The sequence below is a fragment of the Oreochromis niloticus genome, linkage group LG14, assembly GCF_001858045.2.
Source record: "Oreochromis niloticus isolate F11D_XX linkage group LG14, O_niloticus_UMD_NMBU, whole genome shotgun sequence".
NCBI classification, from domain to species: domain Eukaryota; kingdom Metazoa; phylum Chordata; class Actinopteri; order Cichliformes; family Cichlidae; genus Oreochromis; species Oreochromis niloticus.
Genome location: NC_031979.2, coordinates 15142883 through 15160423, shown reverse-complemented (window position 1 = coordinate 15160423; position 17541 = coordinate 15142883). Strand labels below are relative to the sequence as shown.

The following is a 17541-nucleotide window of genomic DNA, read 5'->3' as shown; positions in this document are numbered from 1 at the left end:
CTGTTTTCCTATCCATGGTTCTCTTTGTAGATAGCCACTGAACATCCACTTAACAAATATTTTAAACCTTTTTTTTTTTAACACAAAAAGGTTGCCAGCTGTGTGGGTTTAAGTGGATTTAACCACTAATAAGTGAGAACATAGTTTCTACAGAAGGGTGTTTATTGGATTTTCCCCCCATTTTGTGCTCTTTTTATTTTTTCTGTTGTTTTATTTCCTTTCTTTTATTCCCTGTGTGTACACTCTTCCCCTCTCTCCCCAGCATGAAAGACAACACATCCTGAGAGTAAGCATGACTTGTATTTTTGTCCAGCCCTGATTATCTTTGACTTGTCTCTCTTGCTCTCAGACTGGTGGGATTTTTTGATATCCCTCCTGCCTGTTTCTCATTCCATTGCCTTCCCTCAGCCCTCAGCCCTCAGCGCTGCTACCGCCAGCAAGTGACACGCTGAAATAGAAAGCACTGTGCTGTCATGATAAAGCTCAAAAACAAGATCTTCCATATTGTGTTTCCAACACGGTGTGGAAGAATCGTACAGCACAATTATTCCTTCTTAGCGGTAAGAGTGTTCAAAGGGTTCGCATTTTACACGTGGACCTGTGAGCACAAGTGAATTTCTATTTCTGGCGTGCAACAGGTGGTAGCACACTGAGTTCCTCACTCTACTAAGCAGCTCAGTAAACCATCACAAGGGCTTCTGAATGCGCCATGGGAATGAAGCATGGTGCTGTAGGTTGTGGCATGTTTTCCTCCTGCCCAACTCTCTTTCCTGTGTCCTGATAAGCACGGACACTTAGTCTGGCATTAAAACAAGGAGACAACACAAGGCCCTAACTAAACATAGCTGAAACATGAAAAAGGATTCTGAAAGCTTTTCAATACTTCGCTAATGCACTCAGCTGTAATAAACACATTTCATTTCCTCTACTGACCTACTATCTGGAACAGACCGTAACAAGTGATAATCACTGCTGTAAGTGCCGTCCTGTGGTTCTCAAACTGTGGGGTGGGCCCCCTGGTGGAGAAAAGAGGCACCACAGGGGAAGGAGCCACATTAACTTCAATTATTACAGTTTAAGCAGAGGAGGCAGACGCACGAGAGTTTCCTGATGCTAATGTCATTAGTTTTATTTCAATAAAATCACCAGAAAACGGACATTATAGTTTGCAAACCACTGGACTGCACTGATAATCTCTCACAGATGTCACTGTCATACTTATAGATGATATACTGCCGGCTACCAGCACAGTGTACATGTCGTGTGCAAGATGGCAGGATGATCTGCCCTTACCCCCAGATTATGTTGCTGTCAACAAATCTCTGTAAAACACCAAACTTAACAATGAAGCGATCCTGCTCATTAATTGCCACGTTTTCTTGTTCCTTTGTGTTGCAGATCTGCATTTTTGTCAGCGGAAGCGCTGTGTGCCGTGTTTTTACCCTGAACACGGTCACAGCTGTTTACATGCGTGCTCCTTTGAGTCCCTTTGTATGACAAGCCTGCCATCTGTTTCAGTTCTGCAGCTGAAAACAGTCCACACATATACTGCATATACATATATGCATTAGCTTACAGCGCCCAGATGTTGAAAGGAAATTATTTAGTCTTTAAATAAGACTGAAATGTTTGGTGATGAGTAAATGCTATGGACACAAAAGACAAATCTACTGTGGCTTACAAGTTAAAAATAGTATTTTGTTTTGACATACAGAGAAGACTTGAGCCATCAAATTTAAATCAGCACATGTGATGTAGGGATGAAGCTTTCCAGCATTAACTCACATTAAGCACACCAAGCTAAGAGTCACACCCAAACAAGCCAGTCAGTCTTTGTAGCTTCGTGGACGTCTTAAGAGTAAGAAGTTTACGTTGTTGTTATTTCGAAGTTGCGTTGGCTCAAGACTAAAACTACATACAGTGTGTATGTGAGACAACTTCAATCAGGATAGCTGGCCTCAGGTCTCAGAGCCACAAACAGCGAGGAAAAGCCTGAAAATAAGAAATGTTGATATCACATTTATGGAGTAATCCGTTAATATGTATATTCAGAAGTGGCATTACAATGTTCTCTTCAAACCCCGCTGACAATGTGAATCGGGGTGAAATTCACCATCACAGCTGATTCATAATGGTGAATTTAATTAACTGATCAGCATCGGGACTACCTTCCTGACATCTTGTACACTAATCTTTACACACATGTGTTTTTACTAAAGCTCAATCAGCCGGAGAAACGTGTGTCTAACAGATCCTTTTTCAGTTCACTTGGTTCTGACACGTAGGTGTTGTAGCATTCATACGCCAGCTTGTCAGACACTGTGTGCATGTGTGTGTAAGTGCACGTCTACGTGGCAGTAACGATCTGCCACGACTCCGAAACTACAGTGACTAAACATCCACCTTTCCTATGAGGTAGGCACGGTCACCTCACTTTCTTAGGAGCAGCATAATTGCGTTTTCTTATTCCCTTTGCATCTACACAAATTTGTGGCCTCCAGGAAGTTGGCAGGAAAAGAGAAAACAAGCAACACATAGCAAGATAAGAGATATCTGGACAGTAGACAGTGGACGAGTTTAGTGCATGCAGACCAACTTTCCATAAAATGAACAACAGCGGTAGTAAAATAGAGAGCGGTTTATTGTTAATAGGATAAACACACTCCTCCGGTACACAGCATAAAACCCCACCCAGGTTTGCAGTACCAGTCTCCTCCGTCCCCTACTGTTTGTCCAGCATGTTAATAGTTAACCAGATCGATACACGCTGTGTGTCGGTAGTTCCACTTTATACTCCGTTCGTCCTAGGCGTCATTGTGCCACCTGAACTCTGCATGCAAAGTCACAGTCAAGTCAATGAACTCTTTCTTTCCTTAAGCTATAAAGCTAAAAAATGTACACAAATACACGGAAATACCACAAGTACTGGATGAACCTTCATAAAGTTTCATGCTCATGATGTAAAGGCATGTTTTCCAAGAAGCCTGTGATATTTTTCTCTCTGCTTCCTCCTCAACTTACGCAAAGATGGGACTCGTGGCTGGATTCCAGTGCCCAAATATGACTTATAAATTTGCTTAGAGCAATGAAAATCCAAGCCGCAGTTACGCTTGGTTTGTTTTTTTCCCTCTCTGTTTGTTTTTGTTTTGCTCACCAGTCAGACCTCCATAACTGCGCCCACGTTTTTGAGCGCTGAAGCATTTTTTTTTTGTTAAGAAAATCTATCGATTTTAAGTGCTGCCGAAGTAGAAGCTCTCCATCTTTCTCGCCCACTGAAAGTAGCAGAGGGGGATCAGGTGTCAGGAGTGCATGAATGACCTCAATACCAAGGCAGGAAGGAACCACTCCATACCTTCAGTTCCTTGAAATCTCCGGCGTTCAGCACGTTCAGTGCTCGTACTTTGGATTCCAGCGGCCTTTCATTCATAAAATAAACGTTAAAAGCCCGAGAGCAAAGAATTATCGAGCGCGTATTTATTCATTCTCTTCGCTCTGCTATTTAAACCCTGGCTTGCGACCCGGTGCAGTCCCTTTCAAGATTGATGGTGTTGTTTTGCAGCCAGAGGTAACTGGAGGTTATGCTCACATCTGTTCTCAATAACTCAATCACTCGCTCAGACTGTAAGACGGACTCAACACATACTTTAGCTTTTTTTTCCTTTATTCAGTCCTACTTTTTTCCCCTCCAGCTACATCTTTGTTTATATTAATCCTCCAGTCTGCAGAGTAAACTCGCCTCATTCTTTGCTGGTCGTAAACAGAGTAATTATCAGGCACTCAGACCTGGACAGCAATATACACACACACACACACACACTCACGCTCTGCTTGCACACTTACGAGGAGGAGTAAGCAGAAAAAAGGAAAAGGCTACTGGCGTGATAATCAAGGACTTGTTGGCTGGGGTTACTAGAGGGCAACGGCCGTAACTCCTCTCCCTGTCTGCGTGAAAGGAAGCGAGAGAGCGGCACAGAAAGACAGAGTGAGACAGGAATCATGTGGCTGGAGTGCGTTGTGTCCACCGCTCAGTGCTGAAAGGGAGCAGCACCCAAGAGGAGGCGGGGGGCGCGGATACTACAGCTTCAAACTGCTGCGCACATTATCCGGCTTCTCTTATTTTCCCAACTTTTCTGGAACAAGTTAAGTCGGCTGTGAGACGAGCCCACTGGGGCACATTTTTGGAAAACTTTCTTCCATCCAGGCACCAAAAAGGATCTGGCACCCTGAATATGGAACTGGATGAGGACTGTACGCTGTCTGACTGGGAGGCCATGCTGGAGCTGGATGAGGCGTTGGCATTGTGGGTTCTGCAGGGTCCAGCTAGAGGGGAATGGGGTTGGGAGTGGGGCTGGGCTGCCTCAGACCTTCAAGACCCCGAGTGGGACAGTGAGGAGATTCCTGCTGTAAGTCGACCCCAGCTCGTAAGCCGAAAACATCGCGGGGGGAAGCGATGAAAAATGAAAATGTAACCTTGAAGCGACAAAACAGAGGGTCGCCCAGCGGTTTTTTTTTAGGGAACTTTGTGTGCTGTGCATGCTGCTGTAAGCGTAGTTCTGTGGTAAATCCCCACCAATAATTCAAACAAGTGGTTTGGCTGTGAGTCATTGCTATTTGAAATCTTCTCGAGCTCACTGAGGCCTGTTGTTTGGCACGATTGTCCAGTTACTATGTGAGTGACTTCATTTGTCAACAGTGGAGGTTGTTTCTAGGGTTGTTTTAAAAAGCGGAAACATGATGATGTCTGCAGTGAACAGCATGTGTTTTTTTTAACAACACTTTCAGCTTTTTGGCTTTGGACTTTCTTCTCCCTTGAGCCTTGATCAAAAGGAATATGTATTTTCTTTTCTTTCTGCTTAACTCTTGTTACTGTTATGTTTTCCTGAAGTTTTCCTGTTGAAGGAAAGCATCTGGCACGGACAGTGAGAGCCTTCCCTCTGGCACACGTTTGGAGATATATCACAGGCTAATCTAGTCAGCTGAAGCCAAGCATAAAGAAAAATACTGGTCATCTGAAACAGAATATGCTTCCCGTTTGATCCTAGTAAGCCAACTCTGTCTGCAGCGTTGTTTACACTTGAGGCTTCATCGATGATCCAACAAAAGCCTCACTGTCAGAAATATGTCGCCCTGTAATGCAAATAGGATATCCTGACTCATAAATACCAGTCATGGCAGCATGTGTTTTGAATGATTTGCACTGGGCTGATTCTTTCCTTGTATTGCGCTTTAAATCGGTTATGATGCGTCCTTTCAGATATCTCGGGCTACATACCTCTGCTTGCCGTACTCTGTATTTCCATTTGCAGTAACTGTGAAAATCCCCCACAGGATGAAAGTCACGGCATGATTGAAGTAAAGCGGACATACCGATCAAACCTGTGGGTGGTTTTAACAAGATTATCTCACATGCTCGTGGAAACAAGTAACCCAGGCTGTGTGACAGAGGCAACACTTGTGAAGAGAGCATGAGGATGCGAGTGTGTGTTTGTGTGTGTGTGGTTTCTGACTCTGCCTGTCACTGCAGGTGCTGAGCCCGACATACAAGCAGCGCAATGAGGACTTTAGGAAACTCTTCAAGCAGCTCCCTGACACAGAGAGACTCATTGTGGGTGAGTGTACACACTGAGGCCATCTGAGTACTGGCAGGGTGCAGCCAGCTTGGTAGTAATTAGAAAATGATTAATCCTTCCGGAGCAGAGAGGGGCTCACTGACAAGTACGGGATATTCCCACCGGTTGACATCATGGCATGACTGTGAATATGTGTAGATTTTTATCACTGAGGAAAATAAATCCCACGGTCTTCAGAGGTCTTAGTGTCATTGTTTGAGGGGACCTTTTCCTTTTCGGCACTCACGTGAACACGAAATGTGAACACAAGTTTCGCTCATTTGTTGTTGAGAGTTTCTCAGTGTTCCTATGAATACAGTCATTGTCGTAAATGCTTCCGACTAAATCAAACTGCATGTGAACTTGACTCGAACTTGCTGAAATGGACAGTTTTGTGTCGTATTTGTTGGTGTTTTCTGTGCTACATGGTGCAGTTCCTGTGCCGTCTTTTTTCTCATTTTCCATCATGCTCGACGTGAGCGCTGATGGTCTGATTTCATGACTCATTGATGTTGCAGACTACTCCTGTGCTCTTCAGCGGGACATTCTCCTGCAGGGACGACTCTACCTCTCTGAGAACTGGATCTGTTTCTATAGCAACATCTTCCGCTGGGAAACGCTGGTATTGCTGCACTTCTGTGCATTCTTACTGGCAGTATTGTGTGTGTGTGTGTGTGTGTGTGTGTGTGTGTGTGTGTGTGTGTGTGTGTGTGTAATGGTGTACATTTGTGTGTGTTTGTGTACAGCTGACGGTGCGGCTAAAGGACATCTGCTCAATGACAAAGGAGAAGACTGCCCGGCTCATTCCCAATGCCATCCAGGTCTGCACGGACACTGAGAAGGTAAGGGATACGCAAGTTTTCAGTGTGTACATGTCAGTGTTTATTGATGATGTGACTGCTGATAGAAGCAAAAGATGAAGTGTGAAATGTACAGAGCTGTGCTGTCTGCTCAGATTCAGCCAAATACTGCCAAACTGATCAGACAGCTTCACGGTGCAAATGGATGATGAGATAAAGCACACCGGAAACGCAAACCAAGAGTTTCTAAAGGCAAAAGAACAGGATATTCTTCTATGGCCTAGTCAGTCATCTGATCTCAGTGAAACAAAGGCGCTTTTTTAGTTATTAAATACAAAACTGCATGCAAATGACCCAAACAAACAAGCTGCAAACTAAAGTGGTTTCAGTAACTTTCTAGTCCCTGTACTTTCTTGGAAAAAGTAAAAATTAAAGTTCAAAGTCTTCATTAGAATCACACATTAAATATTTGATTTACAGCCCACTGTGGGGTGGTGGTGAGCAGAGGCAAAGCTACAAAATTGTGTCTTTTTCCTCAAACATTATGGAGGGCACCCTTAAATGTGTCATAAATATGTGCTTTAGTTTTTATTTTCATTTATTTCAACTAATTTACAAAATTATTTCTCCATTTCATTTTGTATTTTGTTACTTTTGTAGTTTCCACTTCTTTAATCTCCCAGAACTGACTCCCTTCCCTTTTTTCTATTTGCATATCTTTGTATATGATGCAAATTCCTTTATTTATGGTGTTATTTTAGTTCCATGTCAGCTAATACGAGATCGCGTTTCATTCTCTGCAGCACTTCTTCACCTCGTTCGGAGCCAGGGACAGGACGTACATGATGATGTTCAGACTGTGGCAGAATGCGCTGCTCGACAAGGTCAGCAAATCCAATTTGTGACTTTATGTTTTGGTCTATATATTTTTTTTCTGTTGCCACACATGGGATGACAAACAAAAAATTGCTGCATGGTTCTCTCCTCACTCTCTTCGTTCCTTATAACTGGTTTGATCTTCTGCAGCCTCTGTGCCCCAAAGAGCTCTGGCACTTTGTTCATCAGTGCTATGGCAACGAGCTCGGCCTGACCAGTGACGACGAGGACTACGTTCCTCCCGATGACGACTTTAACACCATGGGGTACGTCTGGTTATGGTGCTGCATCAGTTACTATGGCTACCACTATAAATATTATCATTTGGTTACCTAATTTCCCAAATTAGAAAATAATTATTCCGGCCAACATGAGCCAGAGCCAGTTAGTAAATACTGAAGTATTTTCTGTGCCGATGTACTATTAATACAGTCACCGTTTGAATGCTTTTATTCTACAATGCACTCACAGTAAAGGCTAAAGGCTTTGTTACGAACATGTCTACATACACATAAGTTTGCCTCAAACTCAAGTTTAATGTTTCTCCAGTGCTAGTTATCGATCTCGATCTTTTTGTGTTGAGTTCATCAGTTTTGGAGACATTGGCTGTGGAGGTGTCTGTGTTCCTTATGACATAATCTAAAAAAAATGGCACTTGGCTCACTGTGCTCAGAAGAGCCAAAAAATGTATTTGAACAACTCGTTCATTCGAGAAACATAGAAGCACATGAACCCGTGACATAATATAAACATACAGAAACAATAGCACTCCCCTCATGGAGCGGTAATGGTAGCTAGTTCCTTTGGTTGGCCAGCGTGAAAAACATTCCTACTTAAAACCTTGAACTATGCTGCGTTTGCAGTGGTTGATTCGTAGACAGTGACAAGGTCATACTCGCAATCAGTAGCCATCTGGGTGTGTCAAGTTGACAATAAAATGTCAATAAAAAGGACTCACTCTGCTATCAGTTTGTGATTGAACAGGCTCAAGTCAGCAATCTCTGATAACATGGGATTACCTGTGACAGATAAGCAAAAATCACAAATCTCTTGCCATCTGTTGCAAATCTGTTGCTGTCTACATACAGAGAAATTCACATTTACTGCTTACATCCAGACTACAGGCAGAAACTCATATTTGTAACTTAGCTAATCTATTAAGGCAGACGTCTCTACGGTGCAGTAAAGTCTTGGGCTGTCACGTTTCTCCATTGCCTTCAGGTTCAGTGAGGAGATTCCCAATGAAGAGAACGAGATCAACAATGACAACTTGTCCAAGAACAACGTAGAAGCCAAGCCTGAAGGGAGCCCTCCTCCTGTACAAAAGAAGCTCATCCCCAACAGCACCATCCCCACCCCTGGCAACCACGATACCATCACAGTAAGTTATTGCAGTTATGCTCTATACTCTGTTTTTAACCACGTAAAGCCTGAAACATGAAATCATTGGCAGAAAATTCTTTTCTTTTTTTACATTTCAGTGTTTATTCTGGCAATTTTTTCATGTCTTTAAAAGGGAAATAAAATTTCAGTTTGCATATAAGAGTTTTAATTTGTATCATTAATGCTCCATTCAGTATTTTTGTGCAATTCTTTCAGGTTTTTCAGGATTTTTAAAAAAAATCTGATGATGTAGAGGTCTTAAAAATTCACAAAAATTCAAATCACATCACATGCAAACCTCAGAATCTCTGAATAACTTCACCATATTGTTTTTCCGCAGTTTGACCTCCCAGCTGAGGAATATGCAGACTGCCTGCCAGATGGTGATCTGCTGGCTGTCCCTCTGGTGGTGGAGGAGAAGAATGAAACCAGTGGGCCTGCTGGTCCTGTCCCATCACCATCACTGGACTTCAATGACAATGAAGACATCCCCACTGAGCTCAGTGATTCTTCAGAAACACACGACGAGGGTAATTGCAGAGAGCGGACGGTCTTTGCTCTCACAGATTTTAGAGGCTATAACAGGACGACTATTGATATCATTTAAAGTCTGAACACGAGAAAATGTATTTTCTTTATTTGTTATGTGTGTTTCTTTGCGGTGTAGGAGAAGTACAAGCCTTCCACGAGGATCTCAATGGCAGGCAGCATATCAATGAGATCTACAAGTTCAGTGTGGACAAGCTGTATGACATACTTTTCACAGAGTCTCAGTTCATGAGTGACTTCATGGAGCAGAGGCGATTCTCAGGTCGGTACGCCTGATGTTCCTGCACGTGATCCAGCTCATGTCTGAGCTCCTTGGAAAGAGTTAGCTAAAAAGACAGGCTTTATTCAATTCAAACATTTGCTTTTCAGATATAGTGTACCATCCGTGGAAGAAGGAGGAAGATGGGAACCAGACCAGAGAAATCATGTACACCATCTCTCTGTCCAACCCCCTGGCTCCTAAAACAGCCACAGTCACTGAGACACAGGTAGAGTCATGTCAAGTAGAAACATGTTTAGTTATTTAAGCTCTCCTCTGCTTTATGAGACACTTAAACTACATTTTGTTGATTTTATAAGACTCTGTACAAAGCCAGTCAGGAGAGTGAGTGTTACATCATTGATGCTGAGGTCATCACACACGACGTCCCCTATCATGACTACTTCTACACTCTCAACCGCTACATGCTCACGAGGGTGGCCAAGAACAAGTGTCGGTTACGGTGAGTCATAAGACTTCGTGACATAATTCTTTTTTTTTTTTATCTTTAACTGTGTTTAAATTATTTTTAACTGTTTCTTTTCATAGTTCAGCTCAATTTATTTAGCATTTTATTGCAAAGACAAAACCTGTGTATAAATACAGTCATCCTCTTCTCTTAGGATATCAACAGAGCTGCGTTACAGGAAACAGCCATGGGGGCTGGTAAAAGGCTTCATAGAGAAGAACTTCTGGAGTGGGCTTGAAGAAAACTTCCGCCATCTTGGTAAACTCAACGGTTGTTTGGTTGGCTGTTTCGATTGGTCACATCAGTCATGTGGTTTTCTTAACAAGAAGACTCAGAGAGCGCAACTCGAAGAGCAAGGGCTAAGCTAAAACCTGTATTTATGATGCTTTTATTACAACATGCTGACGTCAGCTTGTTTTTTTATTAGAATTTGCTGACATCAGCCTGTTATGGCGTCACTGTGAGTTCGTAGAGCATCGTATTTTTTCTGAAAAGGGGGTGTTGCTCGATATGATCTTGGGCGCTAACAATGAAGGTCAAGCTCAAATGCTCAGCCAACATGGTACCGTCCTCCAAGGCCTAGTATATTGTTGTGAACTTGTGAAGATGATTCATAAAAATTGTGGGTAATATAGTTTTGTTTGTTTTTTTACTGATTTTAACATTTGATGTGATCTTATTCTAATCATTGCTTAATGCTTAAAAAGAGAACAAAAGCATGTGGATGTTTTCAACAAAGTGCATGGGTGCTATATATATAAATATGTAACAGGTGTCTTTTTTCTCTCTCAGAGTTGGAGCTGTCCAAACTGGAGGAGATACTCCTGGAGACCCACCAGCTGTCTCCAAAGGCAAAAGTGGTGAAGAACTCCACAGTGAGGCGCAAGAAGAGGCCGCTTCCCCACATGCGCAGCCAGCATCTGGATGAGGCCCTCAGCCCCGTTACCACGCCGACAGATGAGGAAGTGATCCAGAGGATCAAACACGTGGCCGGCTCCACGCAAACGAGACACCAGAGTCCAGAACACCTGCCCGGAGGCTTCGCTCTGTACAGCGTTTCCAAACTGCTGCTCATCATCAGCTTTGTGTAAGCAGCTCATCAGAGCACACACGTGCACACGTCATTCCTGTGAGGATGGCTGCATAGTTGTCCATTAGGATGTAAATGTACATTTGACACATGCTGACATGACTTTTTTTAATTTCCTTAGAAATATGTCATTATTGTTCTTTTGAGTGTAACTCCTTTCTCCTCTTCTTTCATTGCCATCCATAGGATCTGTCTCAGGTACACATATATGTTCTCTGATATATAGACAGGTTACAAATTATAGAAAAACTAACAAACTGTCTCAGTAAGGTACTGGGCCGCTCTATGTCGGCCGATTGGCTTTAGCGTTCCTTAGCAAGTTTGCTCTTTTATTTAATGTCTCGATGTCAGTGGAGAGTGACTGACTGACTGATGCACAGTCCAAAGTTTCCTATAGGCGTTCAGTGATGTTGAACTCTCATTACTCTAAAGAAGCTTTGTTCCCACATGTGTGTACATATCAAACCATTTAGTGACGCCCTTGTGTCCTGAGCTTAAGGGTATTTTCACCCTAGAAGAAAACCACTCCTTTCAGGGAGGATAAAGTTTACAAGTAGATCCAAACTATGTGAGCAAAATGCCCCCAAAGCATAACAGAGATTCATTTAATCATTACATTTCTCATCTGTCTGTATTCGGTATTTATTGAAAATCATCCCACAGTCAAAGTGTACTTTCAGTATACATCAGAGTGCTCATACCAGCTCATTAGAGGCATTATGAATGATTTAAAAGTGAAGCTGAGCCCTCGTTTGTTGACTCTCTGTCTTCATTTCTGTCTCTTTGCCCTCCTCCAGCCTGGTCCTGCTTGTGTTCCTCAACATGATGCTTTTCTACAAACTGTGGATGCTGGAGTACTCTGCGCAGTCCTTAACAACCTGGCAAGGTCTGCGGTTTCATGAAAGGTAAACACACCCCAACAGATCCATGTGTACACATGTTTCTTGCACTTTTTTGTCATCATTTTTTACACAGACCTTTCTGTTAGAGACATTAAAGATACCCAAACACTGTAATACAATTACAGACATACACAGGCACACACACACATGCGTAAAGTAAACTGCATCCATATGGCCTCGAACAGGAAATCTCTGTGCTTGCTTACTGAAAAGTTTTTTTTAAAAAACGGAATGGAAAAAAATGGAAATAATGCTTCGGTGCCTGCACCCTTAGGTTTCTGTGTGTGTTTATGTGTGTGTGTGTTTTTCCAAGTAAACTGCCTCAGACGCAGATGGAATGGGCCCAACTCCTGGAGGCACAGCAGCGGTACCACGATGCTGAGCTGCAAAAGTGGAGGGAGATTATCAAGTCATCCGTGGTGCTGCTGGACCAGGTATAGAAAAAAGGGGTTTTTTTTTACAGCAGATAGTAAAAAATAATAATTCTGAAAATGTAGTTTTACTTTTATTTATGTGTTTCAATATTTTTAATAGTTTCATTTTTAATATAAGTGTCATTTTAATATTATTTCTGTGAAGAGATTGTACGTGTTCTCATAAATACATTCAACTCTCACCAACAAGCTTGATTTTCATTTATGCTATTTCTGAACATGTTTGTGAGAACTTTGAGAAGCTAATGGAGTGGCTAGTAGGTGTTTATCTATATTAGAACTAAATAAGAATGTCAGTAGATTTATTAAAAAGTGAAATGAATTGCCCCACCTTACAAATTCAACTCATAGAGCGCTGTCACGAGAGTCAGTGCCAACTCCTCCTCCTGATATTTAAACTGGTTTTCACACAGTCCACTTGGATTATTACTTCAATTACAGCTAAAATATTTATTTTTATATTCAAGAATCAGAAAATACTTCATTAAAAGAAAAAAAGGCCTCTCTACTGTGCATTCATACCACATTTCATTGGAGCTTTTCTAAGTTGGAAATTTTCTAGACACTGATCGTGCAGTTGTAACATTTCCAGTAATCATCAATCACCTTATGTTGTTTTTCAGATGTCACCAATGATAAAATTATTAACTTCACTTTAAATAACTTTTTCGCCTGTTATTAAAATGGAGAAAATACTATTTAACATGTGTTCCTGTTGTTTTGCTTCTTCAGATGAAAGACTCTTTATTGAACCTCCAGAGAGGCATTGGTTTAAGGGACTACACCTCTGAGACTGAGGAGAAGCGGAGTCGCTATCACTGACACACTACCATCAGGCCATGAGGGCATGCTGTGCAATACGGGACCGGTTTTCTTTTTGAACCAGTATGCCGTCAGCGGCAACACAGAGAGAGAACAGAGGGGGGTGGTGGGACCAATAGTGAGCGGATCCATGGACATAAAGAGAGGAACAGTCATCTCTAGCGTACGGAAGTTAAAACCACCCCCAGAGGACGAAACCACGGACAGAAAGTGTCCCGATCACACACAGGAATCGAGGTATCCCCAACAAGAGGAGGTGCAAGACTTGCTTCCTCTAAACACCTTGGGGATAATCGTTTCCTTCTACTCTCTTTATTTCCAAGTGCATCCTACTGTAAGCCATGTGAGCCAGGAGCGTGGCGGAGAGAGCAAAGGAAAACTACTGCATGCATTTAGACAACCTATCTCCCCTCAGTCAGTGTTAATGTGGTCCAGTTCCAGTCTATGTGTGTCTGAAAAAGAACAGAAGAAGAGGAGAGATTGAGTCAAAGAAAAGGGGAGGGGGATCCTTTTGAGTCGTAACGGCTTTCTACGCTCTCCGACTGTTCCAAACCAATCGTACCCTAGAGGTCCTCGCTGCAGCGTCCCTTCAGTAAACCTCCAGGTGATCAGAGGACAGGTTCACTCCACGAGAAAAGACGTATTGTAGCTGGGAGATCAGCTTCACTGATCAGCCCTTATTGCCTTGTTTGAGCCTGGACTGTGTGGTTTCTGTCCGGGCTGGTTCCCTGACGTACCGATGAGCGTAAGATTGATAAGATGCGATTCGCAGGCTCGGTTTCTCCTGTCACAGTGTTACCTACCTTATGTCGCATTATTTCTCATCCTTCTGATGAAGTCGAATGTATTAGTCTGGGGGAGAAAAAGAAAAAAAATAAGGCTGGACTTTGATCACAACTTGATAAACTTTGAAACGGGGACGCTGCAGCTAGACCGACCAGTAGGGAGTCCTGTGTTCTTACATGTTTTATTACTAAACTGTGATTATATCTCTTTGAAAATGTTTCAGATTGGAAAGAGGTCATGAATATATTTGAAATATATAAGAATATTTCATTATTTAATAATATATATATATATATATTTCAAAATATATAAAAAACATTACCTATATTTATTGTTAATTTATGTATATACAGAAATGATCAGAGCTCTAGACCAGTTAAAGAATTTCTAACAAAAAGTGTTTTCTTCTAAAGATGCATGCCAGATATGTCTGTGACATGTCCAGTGTGCAAGTATGATTCTTCATTCGCGCGATTATGTTCGCGCACGTGAGCGTTTAAATGTGTATGTGTGTGTGTGTGTGTGTGAGAGAGTTTGTGCACAAGTGTGTGTGCAGGAATTTTTACCATTCCACATGTCTGTTTCTTTTCTGGCTCTTCCAGCTGGACTGCCTTTTTTTCTCTTTTTCTTTTTTTTTTAAATGCTGATGTGTTTGGATGCTGCCTTGCATTAGTCCCACCAGGGTGCAGCTGCACATTTGAAGAGTTTTGTTCCAAAATGATGTATCAGACAGCTGGAAACAGCTTCAATTGGTTAGGTAGTGTCACATGCACATTTGGCTAAGAAGCTAAACGATGCCTGGCTCGACCGCAGGAGGAAACACAAATCCCTTTGAGGTTGTGTCAGTAAGAGCATCTCGCTTAAAATCAAAAATACCCGGAGCTACCTGCTGTGACAGCCTTTTCTAAATAAGGGCAGGAAAAAAAACATCAAATACATTTTTTTGCAGATTGCAAAAATGAAATGGATACATGATATTTTGGAAATGAACCCTTCGTGCCCCCTGTGAGCAACTCTTCTGTTCGGTTCACCACATTAGCGGCCGCTGTTTGCTAAACAGGAAGAGGTTTTGGCATTTTAGGAAATCTGCACATTTGCTCTCTTTTCGTAAGGTTGGATGATATGATTGGATGCTACTGTCACATGTGTAAACTAAGTAAGTAAATAGGATACTAAAAGAAATTCAGCCTGACAGTTTTTATTCATTCTTTGTAAGTTTAGATCTACCTTCATATTTGGCATCTAGGTAGGATCTTTTCATCTTACTCTCAGTAAAAAGAAATTAAAAAGTGAGAGCATAAGCACATTCCTCAAAATCGAAATCTCTTCCTTTAAAAATACCTGCGTTAACTCAAAATGTACCCTACCTTTCCCCGTTTCAAGTGTCTGTCTTGGATGCAGTGAAAGCATGAGAATTAACTTTATGCAACTAAATTGAACCAAAAGAAAGTAGAAATGTACTTTCACAGAGGACGTATTGTTTTAAATGAAGTATTTATCATGTATGTCATATATATATATATATATATACATACACACACAGGTGTTAGTGTGGTGGTTTACTCATTCACCTAACAAGAGCCCCAGGTTTGATCCCAGAATGATACACAAATCCCTATTTGGGGTTGCATCAGGAACGGCACCCGGTGTAAAAAAAAAAATAATTTAAAAATCTGCCGAATCAAACACACGGAGCTGCCCGCTATGGCAACCCCTTGTGAATAAGGGAGCAGCTGAAAGCAGCTATATAAAAAGCAGTGTTACGTTTGCTGAGGCCTCGCCCCGAACTTAGCCTGGCACACCTTCTCGTCCGTTTTCTGGAGCAAAGATGGTATGAGGGCAAGCAGATAACTTTACGGTGGCGTGTTATTCACCGACATATTGAGCGCGTTCCATTTGAAGAAGGCACAGTGACGATAACACACAGAAACCTTAAGACGTGAATGTGAGTGGTTTTGAGATGCTTTCTGTTTTATAGAAATCACCTTCACAATCCCGAAGGCACTGAACGATTATAGTGCAGTTATGCTTTGTGTGTATGACGGTGCATATACATGGAAATGTAACTGAAATGCTTTAAGAGTTTGTTTTCAAGTGTAGTGAGTAGATTTTTTTCTTCTTCTTTGTTTTCAGACGCTTCTGTAGTAAATGCTCGATTGAGATGGTTTTACTGATAATGACACGTTTTCACCGTCACGGCTGAGTGAAGCAGTCAATGTCACCTCAGTCCAAGTCAGACGCTCGATCGGGCTCTTGAGGAAGCTGTTGCGACAGCAAACTTAAGTTTTATTTCACAAATCTGAGCAGTTATGCAAATTTACTTCTCGTTTTTCTTTTTCTTCAGAACTCATTTCTCATTTTTACCAGCAAATTAAACATATTAAGTTTCGTTCTATAGCAATCAACACTTCTTTTTTTTTTTCTGTTCCTTTGCTTTCACTCTTTCTCTCCTAGCATGCACTCACGCAGTTAATCTGTGTTAATCGAATGATTGTATGGTTGCTATCGCTGCACAACTGTGGAACCAAGGTGATCCAGGAGATTTTGTCACTGACAGCAGATGGAGTATCTGTACGTGCTTTGTTAACTGTATCCATTGGGCATTCGCCTATAGGCAACAGAGCTACCCTTGCAACACAGTGCTGACTAACAGCCTTGGTTAACACACAGTAGGAATCACATGCAACCTCCTGAAAACGACCACTGATTAAAACTCATGCTCTTCTTCGAGTGTGTCTTGATAAAACATGTACTGTGTAGTTCTGTTCAAAGAGAATTCTGCTGTATGTTTTTTTAAAGGTTTTGATCTCTAGACTTTTAGTGAAATTTCTACATGAGATGAATATGCTGTATGTATATGTTGTGTATATCTGCAGTGTGCACACACGCACACTGTCAAAAGAATCCGACCTGCGCTGCGCGTAGGCTTTGACTTGCTGATGACTTTTGCCTCATAGAGATGGGAGATAAAAGTGGCTTTCTGGTTCATGTGAAGTAGAGGTTGGAAGTTTGAATAAAGAAAAAATACTAAAACAAATGCTGCTGCTGTTTTTGGTGTGGTTACTTTTGAGTTTCACAAATGCAGTAATGAGTGAGAAGAAAATTAATATTCATGAAACTCTGGAGTTGAATCACAAAAACGGATCCTTAGCAGATCTTAGAATGAGGTAAATACAACCTCAGATAAACAGCAACACGTGAGCTCTTACTGTCAGGATATGTTGTGTTAGGACCCAAGATGGAGAGGTTAACAAAAGCATTACTGGATTGATGGAAATCTACATAAGGCCAAACACAAAACTAGATGCAAAACAAGTGCAAACTATTTAAATTCACGAGGGACCAGAGACCAGAATGATGCTAGAGAACTGAACTACGATCTGACAATAGAAGGAAAGTGTATAAATACACAGCGGGGAGATTAGAGCAGAGAAGAAACACCTGGGACACAGTACCAAGACACAGGTGGACAGGAAGTAACTGATGAGAGGGAGGAAAACTGAATACAGTGCACACAAGACTAAGGATTAGCAAACTAAAACAGGAAACATAAATACAGAGT

General features: G+C 41.8%; 1 protein-coding gene across 22 annotated transcripts in view; it reads left to right on the top strand.

Moving 5' to 3' along the window:
* The window catches only part of gramd1bb (GRAM domain containing 1Bb), a 104470-nt gene extending 87454 nt beyond the window's left edge, over positions 1 to 17016 (top strand). For 14 of the 22 annotated variants that reach the window (XM_025897970.1, XM_025897961.1, XM_025897952.1 and 11 more), the window contains 17 exons: positions 263 to 286; positions 5525 to 5609; positions 6128 to 6231; positions 6356 to 6451; positions 7213 to 7293; positions 7436 to 7551; positions 8507 to 8666; positions 9009 to 9198; positions 9336 to 9479; positions 9587 to 9705; positions 9797 to 9939; positions 10100 to 10203; positions 10738 to 11032; positions 11222 to 11233; positions 11833 to 11940; positions 12251 to 12371; positions 13104 to 17016. In XM_025897970.1, the coding sequence (XP_025753755.1) occupies positions 263 to 286; positions 5525 to 5609; positions 6128 to 6231; positions 6356 to 6451; positions 7213 to 7293; positions 7436 to 7551; positions 8507 to 8666; positions 9009 to 9198; positions 9336 to 9479; positions 9587 to 9705; positions 9797 to 9939; positions 10100 to 10203; positions 10738 to 11032; positions 11222 to 11233; positions 11833 to 11940; positions 12251 to 12371; positions 13104 to 13193 (1992 nt within the window). In that variant the 3' untranslated portion in view covers positions 13194 to 17016. The remainder of the gene's footprint in view (positions 1 to 262; positions 287 to 5524; positions 5610 to 6127; positions 6232 to 6355; positions 6452 to 7212; positions 7294 to 7435; positions 7552 to 8506; positions 8667 to 9008; positions 9199 to 9335; positions 9480 to 9586; positions 9706 to 9796; positions 9940 to 10099; positions 10204 to 10737; positions 11033 to 11221; positions 11234 to 11832; positions 11941 to 12250; positions 12372 to 13103) is intronic. The other 8 variants (XM_025897958.1, XM_025897955.1, XM_025897959.1 and 5 more) reach the window with 3 other exon arrangements.
* Positions 17017 to 17541: the final 525 nt, after the last annotated feature.